The sequence below is a fragment of the Balaenoptera physalus genome (assembly GCF_965194825.1).
Source record: "Balaenoptera physalus genome assembly, chromosome: 9".
NCBI classification, from domain to species: Eukaryota; Metazoa; Chordata; class Mammalia; order Artiodactyla; family Balaenopteridae; genus Balaenoptera; species Balaenoptera physalus.
The window spans coordinates 42,981,703-43,008,363 of record NC_138888.1 but is presented as its reverse complement, the minus strand read 5'-3'; the positions used below and the strand labels follow the sequence as shown (position 1 = coordinate 43,008,363).

Genomic DNA, 26,661 nt, shown 5'->3' with positions numbered 1-26,661 from the left:
GACATTTCTACTTTCCTTGGAAAACTTATAGATATAAAAGGGAAGGTTAGAAAATAAGATTAAGATAAAACTCAATTAAAATAGATCCTTATCATAAAATGTATTTCTTGCTTTTCAAAGTATCTTCTTTCTACCACAATACATTTATTGCATCTTATAGTTCACTTATCAAAGATGTTAGATAACCATAATGACATTTTCTTTACTACCAGACATAATTTTATATTTATTTCAAAAGAGAGAAAACATTTTCAAAGAATTAGATAATTAAACATAATTTTTAAAAGTGACAATTTTATTGGTGCCAGGCGCGTTCCTGTACATCATCTCATTTAATCCTCCTAATTATGCAAAGGAAGTATTTTTATTCTCATTTTTACAGCTGAAGAAATCAAGGCTCAGGGAAGATAAGAAACATGTGCAAGTACACACCAGTACTAAATGGTGTGGCCTAGATGTGAAATCTTTCTGCTACACCACTTAATACTTATTCTTCCATAATTGTGACTCATGTAAGAAAGGTACCATTGTTCAGTTGCAGTAAATTAGGATGAATGACTGTCCCAGATAGGCCAGAATGGAAGGGTTTCCCCAGAAGTGGGACTTTCTGTGCTAAAACCAAGAGAATCCCAGGAAAACAAAGCAGTTGGTCGTATTTAAAACTCAAAAATATTCAGTGAGATGGGTTCATTTTCATAAATTGCATTAGCACTCTTTCAACACTCTAGAATACTATAATTCACCATTTATTCTTGAAATAGTGGTAAGTAATGATTTTAAATAATATTCCCTCTTCTCCTCCCACAACCACACAGACACAAGTATCCCTCCAAACATGGTGTTTCTAGTACTTAATCAAAAATCTAATAAGGAAAACCAACTCTTGCAAAGCTGTCATGACTGGGTTGATTAGAACTAAGAAGCAATCCAAAATGAGAAATGGCCAACCCAAACAGACAGGTGGTGATTCAAAGGGAACGATTTATTCACTCTTTTTTAACCACCATTTACTGAACATTTAATAAGTGCCAGATGCTATGTTAAGCATTTTACATTATTTTGCATTTTTAAATCTTATTGACACTATTTTATGGTATCCTCGCCATAACCTCATTTTAATTAAGGAAACACAAGTCAGAAAGACTCTATAGCTTGCCCAATGTTTAACAACTAATAAGTGACAGAGATATGATTAGAACCCATGTCTACCTGAATTGAAAGATGTCACCACTCAAAATCTTTACCATGAGATGTATTAAGACCTTTTCCATCAGCTCAACTCATTTAAACATTTATTGAGATCTTATAATGTGCCAGGATCTGTGCTAGGGACCGCAGAGAATATAAAGCGAAGTAAGTCACAGTAGGCCCTTCAACCCTACTGTATAAGAAAACAGGAAGGGGAAGACAGGCAAGTTAACAAATAATAGACGTGGAGCAAAGTGCAGTGGGGGCCATATGCAGTGACAATGGTGTGAAATTCAGAGGAGAGAAAGAAGGCACTGGGTTGAATGAACTTCTCATAATTTCAAATGTGTACATTTGCCCCAAATTTGCAAATCATTATCACTCATTGTGGTTTCAACCATACGTAAATGACACACTTGCTAGATATAATTTTCCCTGTGAACTTTCAGAGAAATTGACTCTACCGTGTCAGATATCTATTGCATTAATAAGGCACGAAACATAGAGTAATATGTTGTAATTTCCAGTTAACTAGATACAAATTGTAGGTACAAAATATTATATCAAACACTGCATTATATAATATGGTTGGATAAAATCATGTCCTAGTTAGTTTAACTATATTTAATCATCTAAGATTTCATACATGCTATATGTATAGGTACCCACTTTCAAATGATTTAAAAACTGATAAATACACTTACTAGTACAATTTTAATAAGTAATATTTAATCACTTTGTTACCGATAACTTGGGAAATACTTCTAAACTTGCAGTTACACAAAATTGTATCATTATTAACAATAATTATCACTGCACTGGTGAAAATTCAAAGTACTCGGCAGTAGATTTCATATAGTCAAAGGCTTAACAGAATAGGCCATAATGATATAAATGTGGAGTTTGAAAAAGATTGTTGAGACTATTCACTGAAACAGTGTGTTCTCTTTTTAGGACTTTTAAAAGATGGACTGATGTTTCTCTAATTTCTATTAAAATAGTTTATTATAATTTAACGTTCCTGAATCTATTCATATAAAATTAATTTCATGTAACCAAGAATTCTATCGAGCAGCACTTCCACACTTCACTAATACAACAATAATTGATATTCATAATAATGGCCCCATGTCATCACAAGACTCTGAAATGGATCCTTATTGAAAAGTGACTGAATCATGTTCATTATAATTTTATAGTCTTAGTAATGGATACTTTTTACTTTATGGGTTATTCCGCAAATGAACTCCTTAAAATTAGAAGTTTTGTCATGATTTCCTAGTTGACACATAAAAAAAGATTCATCAGGTTGCTCTGTAACAGCAACCTTCATTTCCCTGGAAGACACACCCAGGGACACAGCCGTGAGGTCTGGTTCCTCATTGGAGCCTCCTCATGTTCTTGGGCCACCCACTCCCCATGAGCCCCGGGAGGGTTCCCAGCCCTCGCAGTTCCACGCTCTCAGCTCCATTCCCTTGAACTCCAGCAAGCTCTCCTGCCTTCCGGGGTATCTTTTCTCTCTCTGATTCTTACCAGCAGTGGGACGCTGTCTTAGAAAAAGTGACAGTAATTAGAGTGAAGAGGTCTCTCCCCAAGCCCAGCCCAGATTCTTTTATGTGAAACCTCTTCCTAGAGAATGTGCAGTGGCCCCAACTGTACAGTGAACATCTGGCTCTGCAGTTTTAGGTTGTTCCAGCTAATCTGGAAATCCAAGGCTACTCTAAGGTGGGTCTCTTCCTTAGAATCACGCCGGAGAGAGCGCCCTCCCAATCCCGCACCTCTTCTGCCCCAGAGCTGCATGTCTGCTGAGCTCCGATGAGCCAACTACAGAGGACACAGCTGGAGGCTCCTTGGGTACAAGCCCACCGTGAGGCCACCGGCTGCTGATTTCCACTGTCCTTCCCTAGCTTCACACTTCCCGGAGTGGAAAGAGTTGGCCTAAGTATAGGAAATAGCTAGGTGCGTAATTTATGAGAGATTGGACAGGAACCAAAACTAACCAAAACTGAATTTAGAACAAATAGATATTTTTATGAAAGAAGAAAAATACTAATGTGATAATGAATTACATATATTTTCACCCTTATGTTACTTACTTTAGGGGAGTTGAACATTTCAACCCATAATCCCTTTCGCTCAGACAGAAGACATGGGGCTTTATGGAGAGGGTACAATCTAGAAGAAACTGGTCCCTTTCTTAGCTAGGGAAGACTTCTTGTTGGGGACATAGGCAACCTTTTTGTATCACAACGTAACTGGAGCACACATAGACGGACTTTACTAAATCTCAGTTGGCAAAATACAGAACTTCTATAAAAATGTCAGAAAAGAATAAGCATAGGAAGCTGATTTTGCCGATGCCAGATTCTTGTTAGGAAAATTTTAATAAAGCTTCCTCTTTTTTTTTTTTTTTTGGTTCCTAGGGGAAAATAAGCTGGTAGGGGACCTTCTGGTCTTAGGGGGAGCCACGCTCTACGGTATCTCTAACGTCTGGGAAGAATACATCATCCGAACCCTGAGCCGAGTGGAATTCCTGGGAATGATTGGACTCTTCGGGGCATTTTTCAGTGGAATTCAGTTGTGAGTAAAAATAAGAAATTCAGGCAGTCGATACTCTTAGAGCTTATTCTTACAATTTGTTTTTCATTTGGGGTATGGTTGTTCACTTTATTTTACAAAAATCACAGGTAGAAACCTGTCACCAACCTCCCACATGAAATCTGAAAAACTCAATATCTTTATTAGTAAATTTCCTCCAAACTAAATGAATTTTTAATGGATATATTTAATGGACTTTGAAGATAATTTACAAGAATACATGAGAAGTACATTGATTCTCCCAAACCAGCCAATGAGGTTTTACTTAGAGAAACAGACAAACTAAGTGTAAATGCCATGGTTTGATGCACTTCCAAAAAGGGGCATTCTGTTTACTACTGACAGCCAGTAAACTAGTCTTACTAGTAACCACCACTAGAAAACTCATAGTTTAAATTTTCCTTTTTTAAATTTTTTTCTTTTATTGTGCATGGATTTGCACAAGTGAACCATATTCAAATTCATCTGTTAGGGAATTCCCTGGCAGCCCAGTGGTTAGGACTCAGCACTTTCACTGCCATGGCTCAGGTTCAATCCCTGGTAGGAGAACTAAGATCCCACAAGCAGTGCGGCACAGCCAAAAAAAACAAACAAACAAAAACGAAAAACAAAAACCAAATTCATCTCTTAGAAATTTAGTGTTTCCATTTTCCTTAAACGAGTGAAGATATAACACAGGCATTCACTAAGCATCAAAAAGTCAGAAACAACAATTTAGCAATAATTCTGACATTGGAACGTATAAGTCATCACTGACTAGGCCTCAGAAGTTGTTGCGAGAATAAGTGTCAAACAAAGCTTAATTTTCCATCAATAAAGGCCATGGGTTTTAGTTTCACATAAGAGATAAAGAAGGATAGTATAACCTCCAGTCTAATTTCAGCAAATCCCTCTCTGCAAAGCAAGTAATTCTGATTTCACCAAATCACTTTCACCAAAGTAAGTTCTTTGTACTGGGGCAATGTCTGAAATTATTTATGGAAGCTATTTTGGCATCACTTTAAACTGGTTTTGCAAATAGGCTGTTTCCAAGAATCCTCCAAGCTTCGGTATCCTGAGATACAGGTGAAAAACTCCATAGCAAACAAGGCAAGGACATGGGAAGACTCCCTAAGAAAGATTTATTTTTGGTTCATTTTGAAAGCATGCTGGCATTTTAAAGTTCCTAAATTTGGTGCTTCTGCTTTGTAAGAGGAAAAGAAATAGCCTAGTTCAACTGTTCATAACCAACATTGTGTAGATGGATGGCTCATTTTATGGATTATTATTCTTGAATCCAAAAAATATCTTCAGAGATCTAGCACTCATCTGCTTCAGTTATAGGCCATTAGAGCTGACAGAGCCCTTCAGAAACACTGCTGCCAAAATAGTGGAAGTGACATATGAGTGTGTCTGGCAAATGGGATACACTGAGGGCACGCTGAAACCAAAGGGACACCGGTGGAGCCGTGCCCCCTCCCCTCCTGGTCCTCTTCCAGAACAGTGGTTCTCAGAGTGTAGTTCTCTGACCAACAGTACTGCCACCACATGAAAACTTGTCAGAAACACACATCCATGGGCCCCACCCAGATCTACTGAATCAGACTTTCGAGGGATGGGGCCCAGGAAACTGTTTTAACGTGCTCTCCAGGTGGCGGTTTTGTACATTTAGGTTTGAGAACCACTGCCCTGAAGAGTGCTCAATCAGAAAACTGATTAAACCTGCAACCTCGCCATATACTTTTGAGAAAGCATCTAAGCAAGAAGAAGCAAAGGCTAGAGGCAGACTGGGTGAGAAGGACTGCGGAGGGTCTGTGCTCCACCATGCCCACTGGCTCACTCACCAAACAAGATCCTGCAGGGATAAACCTTGGGCTGGGCTGCCTAATGAGACTTGCCTCTGCGTGATCCAGAGTAATTTTTGAAATTCAATTGACTGCTTCATGATTTGTATAAATCTGGTAAGTGAAAAAAAGAAGTAGGACGCATTGCTTATCAGGTCTGCTTTCTTTCAATTCGCAGAGCTATAATGGAGCACAAGGAGCTGTTAAAGGTGCCCTGGGATTGGCAAATAGGTAAGGGGTTTGCTCACCTGAGATGCTGTTTTTAGTAAACCTGAGAAATAACGTATGGAGAGTGACGGGGGTGGCGGTGAGGCACAAACAAGGAAAGGACTTAGACTGCAAGGGACAAAAGAAAAGGACACCCCCTTGTCACTTTAGGGATTCGTACACACTAGAAGAGACTGAACTGTATGATTCATAATGTTTCTTAATTGAGCCTCTGCCCATTATCATCGCCCAGATGCCATTAGTGTAGACACAGAAGTATGTTATTAGGTTAAAGACCAACTGGAAAGAAAAAGTGCCCCGAGGCAGTGATGAGACACAAATGACAGCAATTTGCTCCAGCTGAGAAACACCAAACTGACGTGATCATTAAAAAGTGGCACTTTAGTAAAGGAAAAAAACTGAACTTAACAAAAAGGCACAAAAGAAAACAAGGTAATGGGCATTCTGAACCCATAAAAACCTTTTCAGAAGGGAGCAGTTTGCACAAAAGACACGGTTAATTGATCTCCAGATGGACTTGGTGGAAAATACCAGACAGACTTTGAGCTACTTAATAGTCAGCCAGAGCATCTAGATGCCACCTGTTTCTAAAGTCACTTTTCTCTAAAAAAAATTTAGGACAAGGATTTAAGATCCCAGGTGATGCTCTAATAATGATCACTCAGCAAGCCCTAGACGGGACTGACCTACCCTCAGCCCTGAAGCCTTGGTATAGCCTTGTCTATACCAAGACACCTGGGTTCCAACAGTGAGCACAGAGCTTGGCTTATGGGCATGCTTGGGAAGTGTGTGCCCGGGTGAAAATACAGGCGGTTCCCCACTCTGAAGCTGGCCGTTTGAGCCATCTCCAGCTTCTATGAGCTTTCATGGAACTGACAGCTTCAGTCAAATTCTGCTTCTCCGAACAAGGACAACAGTGACATAAAGCTCCCTGCATCACTTTACCTACCCTTGACCCTGAAGCATCCAGGGTTGACTTGCTGCTGACAGAATGGCCTCTGAAGGCACACCAGGTGCTACAGAATTATGCACGACTGCCCCTGGGATTATCTCTAGTGACTTCAAGGGCTCCCCAGCCCTGTGTCTGTCACAGAGTCCTGCCGTTTAATTTCTCCCGAGATGATACAATTAAATGAAAATCAATAGAGAGAAGGGATTGTAGGGAGGAGAGGAAGGCGGCTGGGAAAGGAAGCCAGCTGCAGGTTACAGCTGCATTGACCTTTGTGATTCTCAGAGCCAGGATGTTACCTGTGCTTGGTAACACTTCACATGCAGTGGTCCATGAGTATAAATTAATTTTATATTAATAGTAGTAGCACTAATAAAAAATAATTTGTCCTCTAATTATGTGGATGTCACGTGCATGTCCACCAAGGTTCTGTTATAATTCAGTGTTAGTTAAATATGTCATCAAAAGGTAGTTTTATTCTGAGCCCTCGTATTGCCATTAAAATGTCAATCTCCTGTGGTCCAAGATGATGAAGGGAACACATCATAAAACCATTCGTTTAAGTTCTGACTGGAAATGAGGCTCAGGTGGTCTAGAAAAGGAACCAAATATTCATCTTTTCTTTCAGAAGCACAGGTACGGGTTGAGTGTTTTTACACCATGGCCATCTTTGTCCTCCTACCTCATCCTGACCTACTACAATGTTCTACTGCTTGGTTCAGTTCTAGGCACATAAAATTCAGTGAATAAATGTTTATTAAATGAGTGAATGAATGACAAGCAAAGGAGACGGGCTGTCCTGCCCTCTCTTATCTTACAAAAATATAGACAAAAGGGAAGCGGTGGAGACAGGGCAGGAGGCTTAGGCTTGGCATTGCACTTTCTTTCTGGGAAACCAGGAGATGGCGTAGCAGCTACTGGAACTCATGGACCCTAGAGGCAAGGAGGCATCAAGGGGATCAGCCTCCCATCAAGGCCTCCCCATGCTCCACGGGAAATCACCCAAGAGTGCCAAGCTCTTATCACTGTGTCTTGGTGGAGCGCTCCCAGTGTGTTAGTTAAGAAACCAAAATCCAAGACTATATCTCCCAGTATCTGTCGATGCGTTTCTCTCCCTTCCCTCTCTCCACATCAGTAATCCCCATCATATAGTCTCTTGGACAGCTCCTATGGTTGCCATTTTATCAAAGTAAAAAGATTTTTTTTCAATGGAGCAAGTGGGGTAATAAACATGTTTCATATTTTCTGGATTTGGAAAGCATTTTTTAACAGATTCTGTTATTTTCTAATAATATTGGCCAATTGCAAGATACAAAGAGTAATTAAAAGCAAGAAGATAACATTCATTTATTGATGCTGTTTGTTTTTATTTCTTTGTTTTACTCTACTGAACACAATGACTGGGTCTGGTTATGTAATCCTGAAACTCAAGTGAAATGTAAGACCTAATAGAGCTAAAATGTCCTGCTGTGGAACAGGTGGACAGATTAGTCAGAAATCTAATAACGAGCTTAAGCGTTCCCTTTATCCCATTTGCCATATTGTGTTGAAGGACGTGTGAACAAGTGTTAGCTGACGTGCAAGTCCAGCGTCAGAGGAAGAAAAAGTGTGCAGTGGGTCAGCCAACGCCAGTTCGTGGTGCGCTGGGGCTTCACTTTTCTTGCCGTGGGTGATGCTTGCTTTGGTTTTGGTTTTGGTTTTGTCCTAGAGTCCAAAACAAGAGATTTGACCTTTCCCTGAAGATGCAGTAATGCGACCACAGAGCAGGAAAGACCTTAAAGATCATTAAGAATACAGCCTTTCTTTTTACCGATGCTGAGCTGGAGGCCTGGGGAACTGAGGCCGCTCCTCTGGGCTCACGGCTGCCTGTGGTGGGACTAATTTGCACTCTCTGAGTCATCCCCCCAGCCTGGTGCCTTAGTGCATATGTCCTGAGAAACCATCTTACCTCGCTTTTATTTTTAAGAATTAAAAATAATGTTTTAAAAATCTAGTCTAGTCAAAGGAAAGTAAAAGAGCACCAGTGACACCAGTGGGATCCCAAAGAAAGTGATGAGATAAAAATATGCAGCATACACAGACACGTACTATATACATGTATATACCATATCCATCATATATAAGCATATATAGCACATATCACATGATGTATCATGTATATATGATGTGTATATATCGTATATAAAATGAGATGCTCATTACAGTCAAATAGGATGGCTCATCCAAGCCCCATTTCTCTTCATAATAATTAGACAACATAGGTTAGTAGTATGTGCTCAGAATTTAAATTCAGGCAGCCTGAGTGACCTGAGGGCAAGCTACTCAACCTCTATAAGCTTGTCTTCTGCCTGTTTGCTCACAGATCTCTTTCTTACCGTTACTCTGCTCTTCATTGCAGAGGCTGACAACTGACTCATGCAAAACAAACAGTGCTTCCCAGGCTGCTTTTTTAACTGGCTTTCAGTTAGATGTGGCCAATGGGAAGCAGTAGAAGGGGACTGGAGGGTGGGAGAAAGAAAGAAACCACGGAGTGTCTCCTTCTTTCAGGTCAGGTCTCTAGAAATGGCCGAGTGTCCTCTGATTATTCCTCTGCTGGGCTTCCCTGACTTCTGACCTCTGGTAACATGGCCTCCTCCCTGGATCCCTCTGGCTCCAGGGGTGTGAATAATTTACTGCTATTGCTAATGTCTGGGTTGCCTCACCATCCCTGTTTCCCCATCACCCGTTCAAATACCTTTTTAACTTGTGCCCCATATTATATTTCCTCTTTTGAACATGGTATGGACTGCGTTTTTGGACTGATACACTCTATAAGCCTATTTCCTCACATGTGTAAAGAGGATAACAATAGCAATGGCAGCAATGGCATTATACTGTTATGGAGATTAATTAATGTACATAAAGTACATGACACATAGCAAGTGCTCAATCAGTATTAGCTGGTAGTATTCTTTCCAATTTCTTTAGCTTAAATCTCTTTAGTGCGTGAGGACAAGCGCTACCAAATTCTGTCTTTAGTGAGAGGGAAATCATTTCAAATACGAAATGGTTATACATATACTTTGTTAATGTAGTTATTGCACCCATCATGTGGTTGTCAGTCAAAAAGTAATTCAGTCCGTTTGTTTGATCATGTCGATCGATTGTTTGAAAACCCCACATGCACAGCAAGTTGGGCCTTCAGATGCATCACTTACATCCATTAACTAGCTAATGTCCATCTAAGAACAACAAATCAGTAAATTGCAGCAATACTGCATTCCCACTCTCCACTTAATCATGTGTTCATTTGGCTGACCATGCTTTGCTCACAAAACAGGATATTCACACACAAAAACATTGGTTGACCCAGCAAAGTGATTAACTATGACGGTGTATATATTTCACTCCTATCCCTCTAAATTTAATTTCTGCAGTTTTTAAGAACAGGTCTGGAATGTTTAAGCTTGGAGCATCTCAAGGTAGCCTGATGAGTAGAGTGAAACTCTGCTGTGTATCTATTTTCTTGCACTCCTTGGCTCACCAATTTGCTTGTAAAGTCACACCTCTTCTCTGAGCTGCCAATTGTATATCCACTCCCTACTGGACAAATCCTTTTGGATGATGCGTAAGCATCTAACACCTAACATGTTCAAAAAAGAGCTTTTTATTTCCCCTGAAAACCTGGCCCTCCTGCTCAGTTCTCTCCATCTCAGTAAATGGCATCATAATTCACCCAGTTTCTAAATTAGCCAGAGCCCATGTGAACCCATAGGTGTCTTTGACGCTGTCCTTTTCCTCACTACCCACATCCAGTCTACCAGCAGGGCGTGTTGAGTCTTCGCAGACCAGCCACTTCCCTTCATCTCCACTGCCACTCCGAGCAAAGCCACCAGCATCTCTTGCCTGGGCTGAGACCCTGCACTCCTCACTGGTCCCCTCCGTGCTTTTCTCCTTCAGTTCCTTCTCCTCACAGTAGCCAAAGTCATCTTTTAGAAATGTAGATCCGACGTTAGCCACCTGCTATGAACTCCTCAGTGGCTTCCCATTACAACTAGAATAAGATCGATTTCTTTCTAAGACCTACAAAACCCCACATAATCCAGCCCCTGCCTAATTTTCCAACCTCCTCTCTTATCACTGCCTCACTCTGTTCATCTTGCTCAGATATTCTGGCCTCTGGCAGCTCCTGGAACCCATCAGGGTCTTTTACATTTGTAGGTCCTCCTGCCTAAATTATTTTTCCCCTGGCAATCTCCTTTAGTCCTTCAGCATTCAAGGTAAGTGCCACCTCCACCCCTCCTAAAGCAAGCCCCCTGTCATTCCTCATAGGAACCCTTTTCTTCCTTCATAGTACTAATACCAACTCTAAGCTTCCTGTCTATCCTGTTTTCCATTGTATTGCTAACCCATAGCAGAGTCCCTAGAGCCTAGTAGGTACTTAGTGAATACCTGGGTGAATAATTGAGTGAATGTAAAACATCAGATCTCACATGTGAGAGTCCATAGTGTGCTAGGTAAGGTGATGGGAGGGTAGGATTGTGGAACTTCCTAGCCCAGTCATGTATAATCGAAAAAAAAAATTTTTTTAAGGCTCTGGTTCCTGGACTATGTTCTGATCAAATTTGATTACTTTTAGTGGATTAATTTAGGATATATTTTATCCCTAGTCTGTTCATCTCAGATTCCTTAAAGGAATACTGAATTAATTTTTATGTCTTTTCATGTATTAATCATAGGTTATTTAATATTGCATTTTTAGTAACTTGGTTAAAAGGAAAATGAATTATAAGTAGCATGAAACCCAAGTACAGGAAAATTGAACATTTTTAGGGAATTAGAACTTTGGATGGGGAGCCAAAAGCCATCTGACATTACCATGACAGAATATCCGCGAGAGGACTTGTATAATTTACTGAACGAGAAAAGTGATTATTCCAGTTTCCTCTTAGGGCATTTCCACCACACTAGAGGGGGCTGTTGTACTGAGTTTGCTTACTTAGTGTTCAAAATAAAATTCTTATATAGACTTGGCATGGCTTTCCTGAAACTTTCCTCAAATATCAGAAACATATAGAATAATGATTCATGCCCTGAAATGCTTTTCATATGGGAAAACCAAATTTCTCCATGGAGGGATCCCTGTTCTTCACAGTCAAAGGGACTGCATGTCTAGTACCTACCAAATCCTCCAAAATTCATAGGACTCAAGGGAAGTAATCTGCCCACAGCCTGAAGCAGACACATGTAATCAAGGTTCCTTTGGAAATGTTGGATATTTTATTATATAAAAATGCCCAGAGATCCACTGAATCGTATTACTTATGCTTATTCTATGCCTTATTCTTTCAAGGTAGAGAAATGAGCATAATTTTTCTACATTTGTGTTACATCAACATCTAGGAAGTGATGAACCAAACTCTAGATTTAGCCATAATCTTCTGTTTGGGACTCAACAAAATTATGTACTTATGGAATTAGTATTAACAATTGTGTATCTAGTTATAATGAGAGACAGAGAAAGAGAGAGAGAATTTCAGAGGATGAGGGACTGATCATATAGCATTTTAAGGGCATTTTTTTCTTCTTTTTTATCTTTCTGTTTTGCAAAACTTCGTTCTTTGATGGTCTACAAAGCATTTACTATCTATTTCTAAAACAGCAGAGCCTGCATGTGAGAGCCCACGGTATGCTAGGAAGAGTGATGGTGGAATAGGACTCTGGTATTGGCGGTAGGGCTGAGCAGGATTCACAGATCTGGAAGAAACTGACAGATCATCTTGTGTCAAAGCAATGAAGTGATTTGCCCAAGGTCACACAGTTAGGACTTCAGTGCAGTACTCGGACTTAGTCCACATCTCTTTGTCATGTAAGCCATTCCATTTTAAGGACTGTGTAGTTATTCATCGTTGTGAGCAATACATGACACCAAGTAATTTCGTTCCTATGTTGCAAATAAAAAAGAAATGAAAAAAGTTTTAAAAGACATGGGTACTAGAAACTACTTACAGCACAACCAGAAATAGAATTTAGAAGACTTGACCCTATGTTCTGACTGTAGCCACTAAGAGGTACTCCTTCCCGGAAGAAGCAAAACATCATATATGTGTGAGAAGCATGTGGTTTTTGTTCCACGTGCAGATTTTCACTTTTTGCTTTATGTTTTAGCTATGTATTACCCAATAATAAACATCCATTAATAGAGTGAAAGATAAGTCGGGGGGCACCATTCCCCTTCCTTCACCCACTGTGGATCCACAGAGGCCCTGGAAGAGGCTGTGACGTCGCCTCTCTTTCCTCTCCCCATCAGGACTGCTCTACGTTGGCTTTAGTGCCTGCATGTTTGGTCTCTACAGCTTCATGCCAGTGGTCATAAAGAAAACCAGCGCCACTTCGGTCAACCTCTCCCTGCTCACCGCAGATCTGTACAGCTTGTTCTGTGGATTGTTTCTCTTCCACTACAAGGTAAGTGGAGTCAGTGCTCCTTTCTGAAGATGATACTTTGTAGGAAGGAATGCATATAGGTAGGAATACTCTGCTGCAGAATTGCCCCAATTCTGTGATTTTGCATTGAGAAGCAGGAATGCACCTCTGTGTGCTAACCCCTATGACCTGGGTATTCACATTCCAACTGTAAGACTGAAGCAACATTTTGTCATAAGAGACTAGTCACTACAGACATTTGATAGTGAAAGATAAGAAACAGCTCTAGAGGGAAAGGCTTTCAAATAATGGGGGACAGTTTTTCTGACATCATTCACCCCAGAAGCTACTCTTTTTCCAGCCTAAAGCTGGGGAGACTTGTACAATCCTCAAACTATAGCTGCCAAATGGATTCTGCCAAAGGCATCGGAAGAGTGTATTCTCATTGGAGAAAAGACACAGTTCCTGCAGTTTCTGTTTTGCATGTATTTTTGTAGCAAATATGAATGGAAAATGCTAATGCATTCAAAATAGTTTCTATTGTATCAGCCCTAAAGAAGAAACTATTCAGTACCGAGATGGCAGTCTCTTCAAGTGTAAGACTCTACCCACATCCTCACCCAAGGCAGGCATGACATTGGTTATGGCCCACTGAGGTGTGCTATGAGAGGCTATTTTTAAAACACTACACTCACTGATTCATTAACAATTGACTAGAGTTGGTATGTGAGAAGAGACCCGCTTGCCCTTCCTTAACTAGCCCTATAAGATAAGGGTCAGTGGAGACTATGACCAGTGTGAAAAAGGACGAGTAAGGGATATCCAAACAGATAAGACCAAATTAGGACAGGCCAAAGAAGAAGAGACAGAAGAAAAGAGGCGCTGCTCTGGGCCACTTCTAGCCAAGTGCTTCACCAGCAGTATTACAGGTAATGTCATCCTCTCATGGATGTGGCCAGTTGATAGGGCATCTTGGTGGGCAGGGCATCTTCAACCAGGTCACACTGGGTTTGGAGGTTCCCGGAGAAGTGCTGAGCTGGAGGGAGTATGTACTTGAGATGATGACCAGAGGCCAAGCAGCAGAAGTGAATGGTCAGAAATATCACTGTGCTAAGCCAAAATCATAGCCAAGAAACAGACCAAGAAGAGCAGACACGGGTGGAAAAGAGGTCACAAACAAGATTGGCAGCTGGGAGGACCAGAAGCAGATCTGGAAGATGAGAGGTGAAGAAAGCAACCATGGCAGCAGATAGGGATGAAATGCTGAGTCCCTGTTTTACAGGGAAACTTCTGCCAAGCGTGGTGGCAAAAAGGGCAGCTTAAAGAAATTGTCTATTGCTGGACAGCATTTGTACGTTGTTGGTAATTTGTTTTGTCTAGTTGGTGCAATCTGTTTCCTGAGTGCACCCTGGTCCTCATAAGGGTAAAAAGTAAAGTCTCAGCACGTTCCCCCCATTGCTCCCCACCACAGTGTTAGGAGGACCACCTTCCCTCAGAATCCCCCTCCAAACACACCCAATTCTTTTCCAGAGCCCTGGGGACTGCTCAGCCGGGGTCTCATCAGTACAGCACAGTGGCTGCCATTTTTCTGTCTCTCCTCTACAGCTAAGCATCCGCATCTAGTCCATTCCTCAGCATGAGTTCTGTTCTCAGCACTTCCTCCTGTAATTGTCTTTATAAGGTCCAACTAGAAGAATCCCTTTAATCGTCCTTGAGGAAAGATGACTGAAACCTATTGTTTTGATGAAGGACTACGGTCACTTCTTGGGCAGTCCAGATCCAGTTCGGCTCTCAGCATCCTTCAGAGCAGTGCTCTGGAAAGTGCTTTACCAGGGGTACTTGCTAAAAATGCAGATTCCTGGGCCACACCCCTGAGCCACAGAATCAGCATCTGGGGGTGCACCTGGGGGAGTCTGCTCCTCCATGAGGATGATGTTCTCTGAATTTGAGAACAAATACCTGAAAAGGGTCCCTAAGCAGTGCTTGTTCCTGTTTGAGTCTGTCACTCCTCATACTTCCACTGACTTTTGGTTAGACCTGGGGCTCTCTACATAAACAAACATCAGGAACCGGGAAGGCTGATGAACCAGGTAAATTCTAATTCTCCAAAATTCATCTTCTCCTCTCATCATTTGTATGTTACTGCTAACTTAGGATAAGTAACTTTGGGGAAGAGGAAACCGTGCAGTACCCTGTCATCGTGCCATCAGAAGGGAACCTGTGTTATCCGAAAATTACATTCCTGTACTCACCTATTTGGAGGTGTCATAGATGTTTTTTAATTCTTAAAGCAATGCTTTTCGCTATACACTTATATTTCGTTACCATTTAACAGATACATTTCCTTAAGGTAAGAAAACACAATAGGTGTTTTCTCTAGTCAAAATTGATCCTTATTGTCTTTCTTTAAATCAAACTTTCAAGATAATTGTAGATACACATGCAGTTTTAAGAAATAATACAGAGCTCCCATTTACCCTTTACCTAGTTTCTCCCATTGGTGACATCTTGCAAACCTGTGGTATAATATCAGGATATTAACACTGACACAGTTAACGTGCAGAATATTTCCATCCCCACAAGGGTTGTTCTTGTTGCCTTTTTATAGCCATGCTTACTTGTCTCTCACCCACCTCCTTAACCCCTTGAAACCACTAATTTATTCTCCATTTCTCTAAATTTGTCACTTCCATGTAAATGGAATTGTACAGTATGTAACCTTTTGGGATCGACTTTTTTCACAGCATAATTTCTCAGCATAATTCTCTGGAGATTCATCCATATTGTTTTATATATTAGTAGCTCCTTTTTTTATTGCTGAGTACTATTCCACAGTATGCGTGTACCACAATTTATTTAACCATGCACTCAGTGAAGGACTCTGGGTTGTTTCTGTTTGAGGCTATTACATGTAAAACTGTCATGAGCATTCATGTACACGTTCTTGTGTGAACAGATTTTTCATTTCTCTGAAATAAACAACCAAGAGTACAATTGCTGGGCTTATGGTTGTAGCATGTTTAGTTTTATAAGAAATTGCCAAAATGTTTTCTTGAGTGACCTGTTATCTTTTGTTACAAAGAAATACATATCAATTGTGAGAAAGTCAGAAAATACAGATAAGTATTGTTATACATTGGTACCATTTACAGTGCATATTATTTTTGTAGTACACATATTTGCAGTTCATTTTTTTTTAATTAATTTATTAATTTATTATTTATTTTTGGCTGTGTTGGGTCTTCGTTTCTGTGTGAGGGCTTTCTCTAGTTGTGGCAAGCAGGAGCCACTCTTCATCGCGGAGCGCGGGCCTCTCACTATCGCAGCCTCTCTTGTTGCGGAGCACAGGCTCCAGACGCGCAGGCTCAGTAGTTGTGGCTCACGGGCCTAGTTGCTCCGCGGCATGTGGGATCTTCACAGACCAGGGCTTGAACCCATGTCCCCTGCATTGGCAGTCAGATTCTCAACCACTGCGCCACCAGGGAAGCCCCATATATATTTTTAAATTTAATTACACCATGCATACTGCTTTGTTACGTGCTTTGTTTAAACTTAGCATGTAGGGACTTCCCTGGCTGTCCAGTGGTTAAGACTTCGCCTTCCAATGCGGGGGGTGTGGGTTCAATCCCTGGTCAGGGAGCTAAGATCTCACAGCCGAAAAACCAAAACATAAAACAGAAGCATTATTGTAACAAATTCAATGAAGACTTTAAAAATGGTCCATATCAAAAAAAAAAATCTTTAAAAAATTAATAAATAAACTTAGCATGTATATATTTCCTTGTCTTTTAATATCTGTATATAATGTGAATGTGAATGAGTGGTTCTCAACCCTGACTGTGCATTATAATCACCTGGAGAAGATACAAAACATAGCCGTTCCAACGGTTTGAGACCATAAGGCTCAAAGCCAAGTCAACAAACCCATACCAGCTATTATCCTTTCTAACTGCCTTTCTTAGGAAGCAGACATTCCCACTTATTTGATTTAATAAAGTTTTATTTAAAAAAAAAAAACAACCCATAGTCAGGCCCAGGCCTCACCCCAGAGAGTCTGATCCTGATTGGTCAGTAGTGGGAACTTTTAGAAGCTCTTCAGATGGTTCATCACATATCCTAATACACAGCCAGAGTTGAGATTATTTTTGTAGATATATAGTATTCCATGGAATGGCTATACTTTTAATTTATTTAATCCCAGGTTTCTCAACCATGGTACTATTGACATTTTAGACCAGATGATTCTTTGTGGGGGGAGGGGGCCTGTCTTGTGCATTATAGGATGTTTAGTAGCATCCCTGGCCTTGACCCACTCGATGCCAATAGCATCCTGCAAGTCGTGACAGTCAAAAATGTCTCCACTCGTTGCTAAACATTGAGAACCACTGATTGAACAATCCCTGCTTATTGAATTCAAGTGGTATCTCTTTCTGGCTATTATAAATAATTTGGAGAATAAGCTTGTACTAAATCTTTGCTCACATTCTATATTTCAATTTTTTTGAAACAATTTTTAAATAAATCTCGTAATTGACTTCATTTCTTTTTTGAAACAAATATCTTTACAATAATTTGAGAATCCTATTGACCAATCAGGAACCTTGTATAGAGGCAGTATTCACAAAGCCATGTTAATATTATGGGCTATGTCATATGACATAGACAAATGCTCTATTTCTCCTTTCCCTTCACTCTCCTGTACTTACAGATGATACCACCTCACTTCTTGAATAAACGCTGCCTTTTACTGTTCTCTGTTTTATGAACAATAGTATTTAATATCTGCAAAGAAATAAGCTGAATTCTCAATTTAAATCTTTAAAAAATTCCTTTTCCTTAATTTCTAAAAGAATCTTCCAAGCAATGCTTGAATTTGCAATCAAGTAGTCATTATTTGGAAAATCCAGGATGTTTTTCCCCAGGGCCCAGCTTGCCTGCCTCTGAAATTGACCGTGGTCTTCCCAGATGGGAGGCTCTCCAGAGCTGGCAGCAGGGCAGGTCTGGGCGGCGTGCAGGTTTCCTACCACAGCCAGATGAGCCATCGCAGAAAATTGATTTTTAAAAACTGCTTATTGGGGGTACTTTTATCATTAAGAGCAGTTTATGGTCAATGAAAAGTCTTGGCAAGTTTTGCAAAATTTAAAAATGGTGATGTCAGTTGTGTGTGTGTGTGTGTGTGTGTGTGTGTGTCTGTGTGTGTGTATTTGGGGCAGTGGGAGAAGGTGGTTATATTTTTATATATCTTCTTTGGAAAAATATCTATTTAGATTCTTTGCCCATTTTTAGTTGGGTTATTTGTCTTTGAGTTATAGTATTTCTTTATATACGTTGGATACTTATCAGATACATGATTTGCAAATATTTTCTCCTACCCTATGGTTGCCTTTTCATTTTCTTGCTAGTGTCCTTGGAAGTATCTATCTGGTTATAGTTTTAAAACCATGGAAGGAACCAATTCAAGCCCACCATGGCCTTTGGGCCACCAAGTCTTCCCTTGTGGTTCCTGATACCACTCCTCTCCAGGGCAGCTTAGTACTGACTGCTAGTTGCCTCACATTGTCTGCTTTAAGGAGATGGTTGAAAGTCACAGCCGGAGGAAGAGAAGATTCCTTTCAGGTCAGGGCATCTTTAACTATTTAAAGAGTATAGTGTAGAAGAGAGTTTAAGCCAGTACCCCTCAACCTTGACTACACATTGGAATCACCTGAAGAGTTTTTAAGATACTGATGCTTGGGTCTCACTCTCACTGATTCTGTATTGAAGTGGCCTGCAGTGCAGCCTGGACATTAGATTTTTAAAAACTCCCCAGTTGACCCTAGTGTGCAGCCAGAATTGAGAGTCTTTGGTTCAGACAATTTATGTGGCTGCAAGCAGGTGGCACTAGGACCAAAAGGTGAAGGTTATAAGATTATAGTGAAATAGAAAGAAACCTTGTTAACAATGAGTCATCCGAAAGTGGATCAGACTGTCTTGGGGGTTCCCCTCACTGGAGGAAGCTGGGCAAGAATGTGAGAGGGATAACGGGGAGGGGACTCATACTTCAGTACTGACGATTAACCCACGACCTGATCTCATTTGGTTTTACTACAGTCTGCAGTCAGAGTTTACCTTTCACCTAATCACGATGTCTTTAAACAACCTTCTGGTCTGGTTATAAATATCTACAAGTTGAGAGAGGAGGGCTATTTGCTCACAGATGTTGCTTACTCAGGCAGAACTAAATGATTAAATGAAGCTCTCCTGCCCAACATTGATTATTCGCTTTTTCTCACCTTCCATCCTTGGAAAAAATCCATTCCTTTCCCCACCCATCAGTCCACTGTCTGCAGCTTCTCTACGTCTTGTGCTGACTGAGCAATAAAGCCCCACATCCCGAGGAAGCAAAAGACCTAATTCGGAAGTGGACTACCTACATGGTATAGTGCTCTTGCAAACTCTAGTTTTACAAAACTTTTGAGAAGTGGTCATATATTTCTGTTCTTTAGTACCTAACAACACTATTGAATCCAGAACAGTAAATCTATAGCAATACACGGAAATTACAGGAGATGAGCTTTACTGGGCCTCAGACACCCCTTAAAACCAAACCCAGGAAGAGATTCACATAGGAAGTTTTCAAGTTGATGGTGTGTTGGCTTTTCAAGGTCAAAGCTTGACCAGTTATGAACTCCATCCCCTTGCTTATTGAACACAGGACACTTTTGAAATTGAAAGGGTATTGGTTTCCTGTGGCTACTGTAACAAATTACCATGTACTTAATAGTTAAAAACAACACAGATTTATTACCGTACGGTATTGGAGATCAGAAGTCTCACTTGGTTAAAATCAAGTGTTAGCAGAGCTGGGTGGCTTCTGGAGGCTCTAGGGGAGAACCTGTTTCCTTGCCCTTTCCAGCTTCTGGAGGCTGCTTGCTTCCTTGGCTCGTGGCCCCTTCCTCCATCTTCAAAGCCAGCAGTAGAGCATCTTCAAATCTGACTGCCATTCCTGCTTCCCTTGTAAGGACTCATGTGATTACATTGGGCCCACCCAGATAACCCAGGATAATCTCACCATCTCAAAATGCTTAACTTAATCACATCTGCAAAGTTCCTTTTACCATGTAAGGTAACATATTCACAGCTTCCAGGGATTAGGGTGTGAACATTTTGGGGAGGCCATCATTCTGCCAACTACAGGAGACCCATTAATAATTTACACCAACACAAATAAGGGTACAATGTCTCCAAGCCAGACCAACTGGGACATGTGGATGTGCTCTTCAGAAGCCAAATCTGGGCAATGAAGGTACGCTCCATTTACACACACTGTACCCTGTTGAATTTCCCAACTGCTTTTTAAAGTAGTTATGTTACCTGCTAATCTGTCACTTTAACAAAGAAAACACTAAGTCAGGTGGTGAGAAGATGAATTGGGGTGAGAAGACTACTTCAATGTCTGCTGTGTGAAGCATGAATTCAGCAGTCTGCTGTGGCAAAAAGAGCATGGACTGAAAAGTCAAAGGAGCCTAGATTGAATTTGTGGCTTCTGTTTACTGTTTAAGTGCTTTGAACCAGCTATTTATTCTCGCCCAACTTCAAGATTAGACTTGCCTTAGGGAGTTTTTGAAGGGATTATGTAATTTTTGAAAGGTGACCAGTGGTGATGCATTTCTCTGATTGAATGTACGGTTGAGGATTAGTAATCCCTATCTCATTCCATTCATTTTTATTTTTATTTTATTTTATTTTATTTATTTATTTATATTTTTTTTGCTGTGTTGGGTCTTCGTTTCTATGTGAGGGCTTTCTCTAGTTGTGGCAAGTGGGGGCCACTCTTCATCGCGGTGCGCGGGCCTCTCACCATCGCGGCCTCTCTTGTTGCGGAGCGCAGGCTCAGCAGTTGTGGCTCACGGGCCTAGTTGCTCCGTGGCATGTGGGATCTTCCCAGACCAGGGCTCGAACCCGTGTCCCCTGCATTGGCAGGCAGATTCTCAACCACTGCGCCACCAGGGAAGCCCTAGAAAATATTTTATCAGTCATTTTTAGCTGAATTCCTTGATTATTTCATTGCTTACAATAGAATTTTTAGGTGATAGCCGTAAATTTTAAAATTTCAAGTGTTGTTAATAAAATATCAATCATTCTTTCAAGATATGCCGTCATGTGCTGAACATTCTTCAGGAAAAAAGCTGCCAGTGTTGAATATGCAGGGTATTCCCTTTTGCCTGACATTTAAAATAGAAAATGGCTTACTTCACATACTTTGCTATTACCTTTTCAAGGCTTAATATTGCCACAGAATTGCTGTAATAAAGTTGAGCGTAATTTCATAAGAAGCGATTATTTTTGTAGCCTTATCAAAATAAATAAAAAATTGACAGAGAAAGAAATGAACGATGTAAGTTCTCTCCAAGTCCCCTTTAAACACTCCACTTAGGCCATTGGCTTACCTGGCCCCCCATATCAAACAGCCTGAAACCACAGGTGATCCTAGTGAAAGAGTAATATTTTAGGAAGGTAAGGGCACCATAAAACTTACACACTTACATCAGGAAGACCTTTTTACCATCCAAATATCACTACTAAAAAAAAAGGTAGAGAGAGATTTCAAAATCATTTGTCTAAGAATGCCACTTTATTCTGGGTAATGTGATTCACGTGAATTTTTGAGAACTTCCTCTGTATGTTTTAGTCGCATTTTTATACCAGATAAATTTTGATACTTGCTGCGAGTTATTTTCGACAAGTAATCAGAAAAGTTTCTTACATCACCAACTGCCTATTCAGGCAATCCAGATGACATCCTATGAGGACAGGTGTCAAGCTCCCTGATCCACCCTGACCCTCTCTGTCAGCCACTAAAAATTACCTCCCAACATGCGCCAGTTTCTCTTACTAGTTTTGTTGTTATTGTTGTTACAGGGGACTTGGCAAGAAAAGTTTAATAACTGTGGATGTGGGGCTAATTTAATAATATGTTGTTGTGTACTAAATTTAAAAGAACTTCATTCAGCAAATGTTTATGTATTCTGTGCCTGCTATGCTCCAAGCACTGTTTTGGTTCTTAACTATTTATAAATAAAGGTGACAAGAACAGCAAAAATCACCAGGCGGATTAATGCAAAGGATGAGATTCCAAACCACTGAAACTTGAATAGGCCAGCAATCTCAAGCATCCTTAACAACTGAGTTTCGATGCCAGAGTTTGTAGAGATTGCATCAACAGTGGAATCTTTCATTAGCCACGGATCTGAATCTGCAGCCAAGCAACCCTGTTGATCCTCGGCGACAGTGAGCAATTTCAGTAATGGAACTGCACTTGAAAAGCCAAGGCAGGCAGCTCCAGCCTGTGGCAGCTGATGAACAGAAAGCAATACTTCACATCTGATTTATAAAAATACCTGCATAAGTAACCAGTTATATTTCTTTTTGTAAGAACAGCATCTTAAAAGGCTGAATTTTAAGTATAATACTCCCTAATGCAATTATTAATGGGAGATTTTAAAACTGACACAGCTTTTATGACTCTTCATATTTTTTAAACTGTCACTGGTGAGTAGAGAATTGGAGTAACTAGCATCACTGAGGTCCCAAAGCATTTCACATGAAATAGCCAGGTGTGAGAGCAATGAATGTTTAGACTTGGTTTCCCCCTGCCTGGAAACTCAGTACAGTGTCCTTTGAAGTTTCCATCTTGCTGAATTAGAGTAAGTGCTTTCATGGGTGGAAGGGAGTGCTTCCCAGGCAGCCATTCAGGAACCCAGCCTCCTTCCATCTTGTGGCTCTGCCATCCTCTCGTGCAGGGATCAACAAACTATGAACTGTGAGCCAGCCTCCTGGTTTGGTAAATATAATTTTCTCAGAGTACAGCCCCATCCATTTCTTTGTATGTTATTCATGGCTGCTTTTGCCCTACAACAGCAGCACTGAGTAGTTGTGACAGAGACTGTGTGACCCACAAGCCAGAAATATTTACTATCTAGCCCCTTAAGAAAAAGTTTGCCTGCTCCTGGAGTCCTCTTCAGGGCTCGCTGTAAGACAGCCCAGAGACTTTTATGGCTGTGTCCAGAGTGATGTATATAACCTCCTCCTCATTCTATTGGCCAGAACTCAGTCACATGGCCACATTCTATTGCAAGGGAAGCTGGGAAATGTAGTCAAGCTGTTTGTGCGGGAAGAAAAGAAAACAGTGAACGAGTAGCCAGTATCTGCCATATTAGCAATTTCCATCTACCAGAAATATTGGAAGGATTAGAGAAGTTGGGGATAAATTGTGCGGCAGGTCCGGAATTACAGCCAGAAGTCAAAATTCCTTCTACATGAATCTATTCATAAACTCCACGTCACAAACAGATATTCTGAACTCATATCATCAGGACAAGCTGTAAGGAAAAATGGAATGAGCTAGAAGTGTTGCAAAAGTTTCATATGGAAAGGCTTGTGGTTGGACTGGAGCATAGCCAGGAAAAAACAGCTAGCTGTCTTCCAGGAGAATACATGGGATGTGTTTGTCATCAGGGTGCATAGCCTGGCCCCCTCCTGCACAATCAGACACCTAATTTTGTCAGCAGACCTGTATGGATCCATCTCCCATGGATGACCCAAGCACATGGAAATCAGAGCATCAGTTTGCTAAGATAAAGAACAAAGATCGGCTCAAACATTGCCTTGCCTAAAGCTGAGACATCACTCTATACATCTCCAGGGGGCTACTGTAGATGGAAGATTTCTTTTAAACTCTATACTTAAAGTTTTGAGAGTTTTTATTTATTTCCTTCCATGAGAGATGATTGATATTATCCCTTCTTCATTTCCTGACTTCTGTTGTACTGTTTTTATGTTGTCAATTATTTTAATAGTTAATTTCTATCAATATAATCCCTATGGTTTTAAAGCCCATACTTCCATACTTACTACATTTACTATACCACCAGTCTCTGAAATGCAGGCTCTTTTCTGAATTCCTTATCTTGATTTTTCTCTTTGTTTGGCTGGATTTCATCACTATTGGTATTGTCGGGAAGCAGGGCTGCCATGCATGGTTGTCCAGGCTGTCCACAGTGCAATTTGTCCATTTATAAGGAATATGTTCCAGCAGATGGTCAAGTGCCTTGAAGAGGGGAGACTTTATAGTCACTGCAAAAGTGCCACTGGGCTAGTGGTGGGTCTGTCAGGAAGTGTTCTTTGCTTCCTTGAAAATATGTCTTACGTTTGTATTCAAAGGATAACTTTTTTTAGGTAACACTTTCTTTTTCTCAGAGCTTTATAGCTATTGAGTGGTTTTTTTTGTTTTAAAAGTTGAGCACTGCACCCAGTCCTTTCCAATCTTTTGAGTGACTGGACTTTGTCATTAAGGAATTTGGTTTTATTTTTTCTCTAAGAGTTCACAAGTGTGGTATCTCTGGGTTTTTTTCTGTTTGAGAATGTCTCTGATGTCTTTACACTTGTAGGTCAACTTGGTCTATGACCTGTCCCGTTCCCAGGGATACAGTTCCTTGGTGGCCTTGAAACTGCTCCCCCAATTCACCCCAGAGGCCCAGATAATGGCAAGCCCCAATTCCCCTGCCTCCTTGAGAATAAGAGGAAGAAGGGAAGGGTTTTTTTTCCTAAGAATGTTTCCTTGACTTTTCCCTGAGTTTGTCTACCACTTAATCAATTCTCTCCAAATTGGAGAGAGAGCTGAAAATATCTTCACCAAAATGTGAACACGAGTCCAAGGGCAGGCAGAATGACAGAGTTGTCACAAGCCTGAGCCCAAGCTCTGGAGTCAGACCACCTGTGTGTGCATTTCAGCTCACTCCCTACCAAAGGGCCCCTACCTTTCTTGTGCCATGTGTCCCTTTGGCAGTCTGGTGAAGCCTGAAGACCCCTTTTTCAATGTTTCTAAATGTCTAAAATAAAATACGTAGCATTACAAAGTAAGCTGGTTGTATTAAAGTTATCAAAATATTTTTAAATGTGATGTTATAGTAATATACAAACCACAAGATCTGGAAGCACATCTAATAACTATTATCATTTCAAAGCAGTGACGAGTGTAAGCAATATTTGGAGACATCTGTGCAGCAATTGTAGTGTGATACAAAAATACATGTGATTTCTATTGCGAAAGAGTCTATGGTACAACAATACTAATGTAGCTCATTGCTTACATTTATGACAAAGAAATGTTAAATGTCAGCTAGAGGTCAATGAAATTAAAAATCCGGGTTTCTTGTCCAGGTTTGAAGACCCTCTGAATTCTATACAAGAACCCCTGATGCTACCAGGGGCTAAAGTTACTTAATTTCTCTCAACCTTAGTTTCCCCATCAGCAAAATGGGGGTCACAATAGTAGATACTGTATAACTGGTAGCATTAGGGGTCCTTATAGTAATGAAATAGTGTGTGTAAATCACCTACTGTAGCTGGCACAGTGAACACTCAATAAATAGCGCCATTATCAAGGATGGTAGAATTTTGAGTGCTTGTATTTCATGTTCTCCACTTAAAAGTATTGGATAAATTATGTATTGCTGAAACACTATATGAACACTTGTTATTTTTATAATCATAAAAAAATTTATTTTCAGTTCAGAAATACATAAGGCTAGCAATCCCCTCAAATAAAAAGGAAATCTAAATACGAATCTCTGCCATTGAAAAATGGGACAAAATTGCAATGAGACTCTGATTAGAAGTTTCTAAGTGGTTTATTCTCGGTTTTAATTGACAAACATGGACAAAAAATTAAAGGGTTTCTCTGTGTTTGTTTTCCTCATTCTTTTTACATAACTAAAACTCTTCACTCATTACATTGCTAAGCACCAACTTAGTCATATGCTTAGTTTCTTCCTCATTTAAATGTATTTTGGGATGCGGTTCTATTTTTTAAATAAATACATTGTAAACCATTCTGCGGGGCCTCACATTTAGCAATCTATCTCAATGCAACTTGAACGTAAATTTTGGCTACCAGTATTACATCCGGTTCCTTCTTGATGCTCCATAGAACCAGGCATTTTCGTGCAGGCGTGGAGCGATTTCCCATCGCTCTGGAAGTCTCAGCAGTTAGGGATTATGTTGGTGTTGCCTTTGTGCACTACCCAGTCGCAGCTTTAAATGAAAGGACAGACCTTATGTAAGAAGCAAGTACTAAGCTCAAGACGACAGGGGCCATGGATGTCTCCCTGATATCTGGTACAGGGCCTGGCATGGTAGTTGTTCAGCAATTATTTATTCACTGAAAGGCTTATTTCTACAAGAAACATTAAAGGTTAAACTTCAGTTTTCTAAGCTGAATGTTATCTAGGAATTTTCACATAAGATGCAAAAAGCTTTTGATTGATATGGACTCTTTACATCTCAAGTTGACGAAACCTGCTGAAAAGTTAAAAATTTAGATCCCACAATAGCAAGTCGCTGTTTTGATTCATTCTTTGAATTGATGGATTGCTTAGGGAACATCTCAAGGGAACATGGGTATTAGAAAGCAGTTCAATGCCATAATAACTG

The 26,661-nt window shown here is 40.4% G+C and overlaps 1 protein-coding gene across 3 annotated transcripts in view; it reads left to right on the top strand.

Moving 5' to 3' along the window:
• SLC35F1 (solute carrier family 35 member F1) overlaps nucleotides 1-26,661 on the top strand; it is a 410,815-nt gene that overhangs the window by 365,016 nt on the left and 19,138 nt on the right. For 2 of the 3 annotated variants that reach the window (XM_082474851.1, XM_082474850.1), the window contains exons 5-7: nucleotides 3,612-3,768; nucleotides 5,788-5,840; nucleotides 13,076-13,230. In XM_082474851.1, the coding sequence (XP_082330977.1) occupies nucleotides 3,612-3,768; nucleotides 5,788-5,840; nucleotides 13,076-13,230 (365 nt within the window). The remainder of the gene's footprint in view (nucleotides 1-3,611; nucleotides 3,769-5,787; nucleotides 5,841-13,075; nucleotides 13,231-26,661) is intronic. The other variant, XM_082474852.1, reaches the window with a different exon arrangement.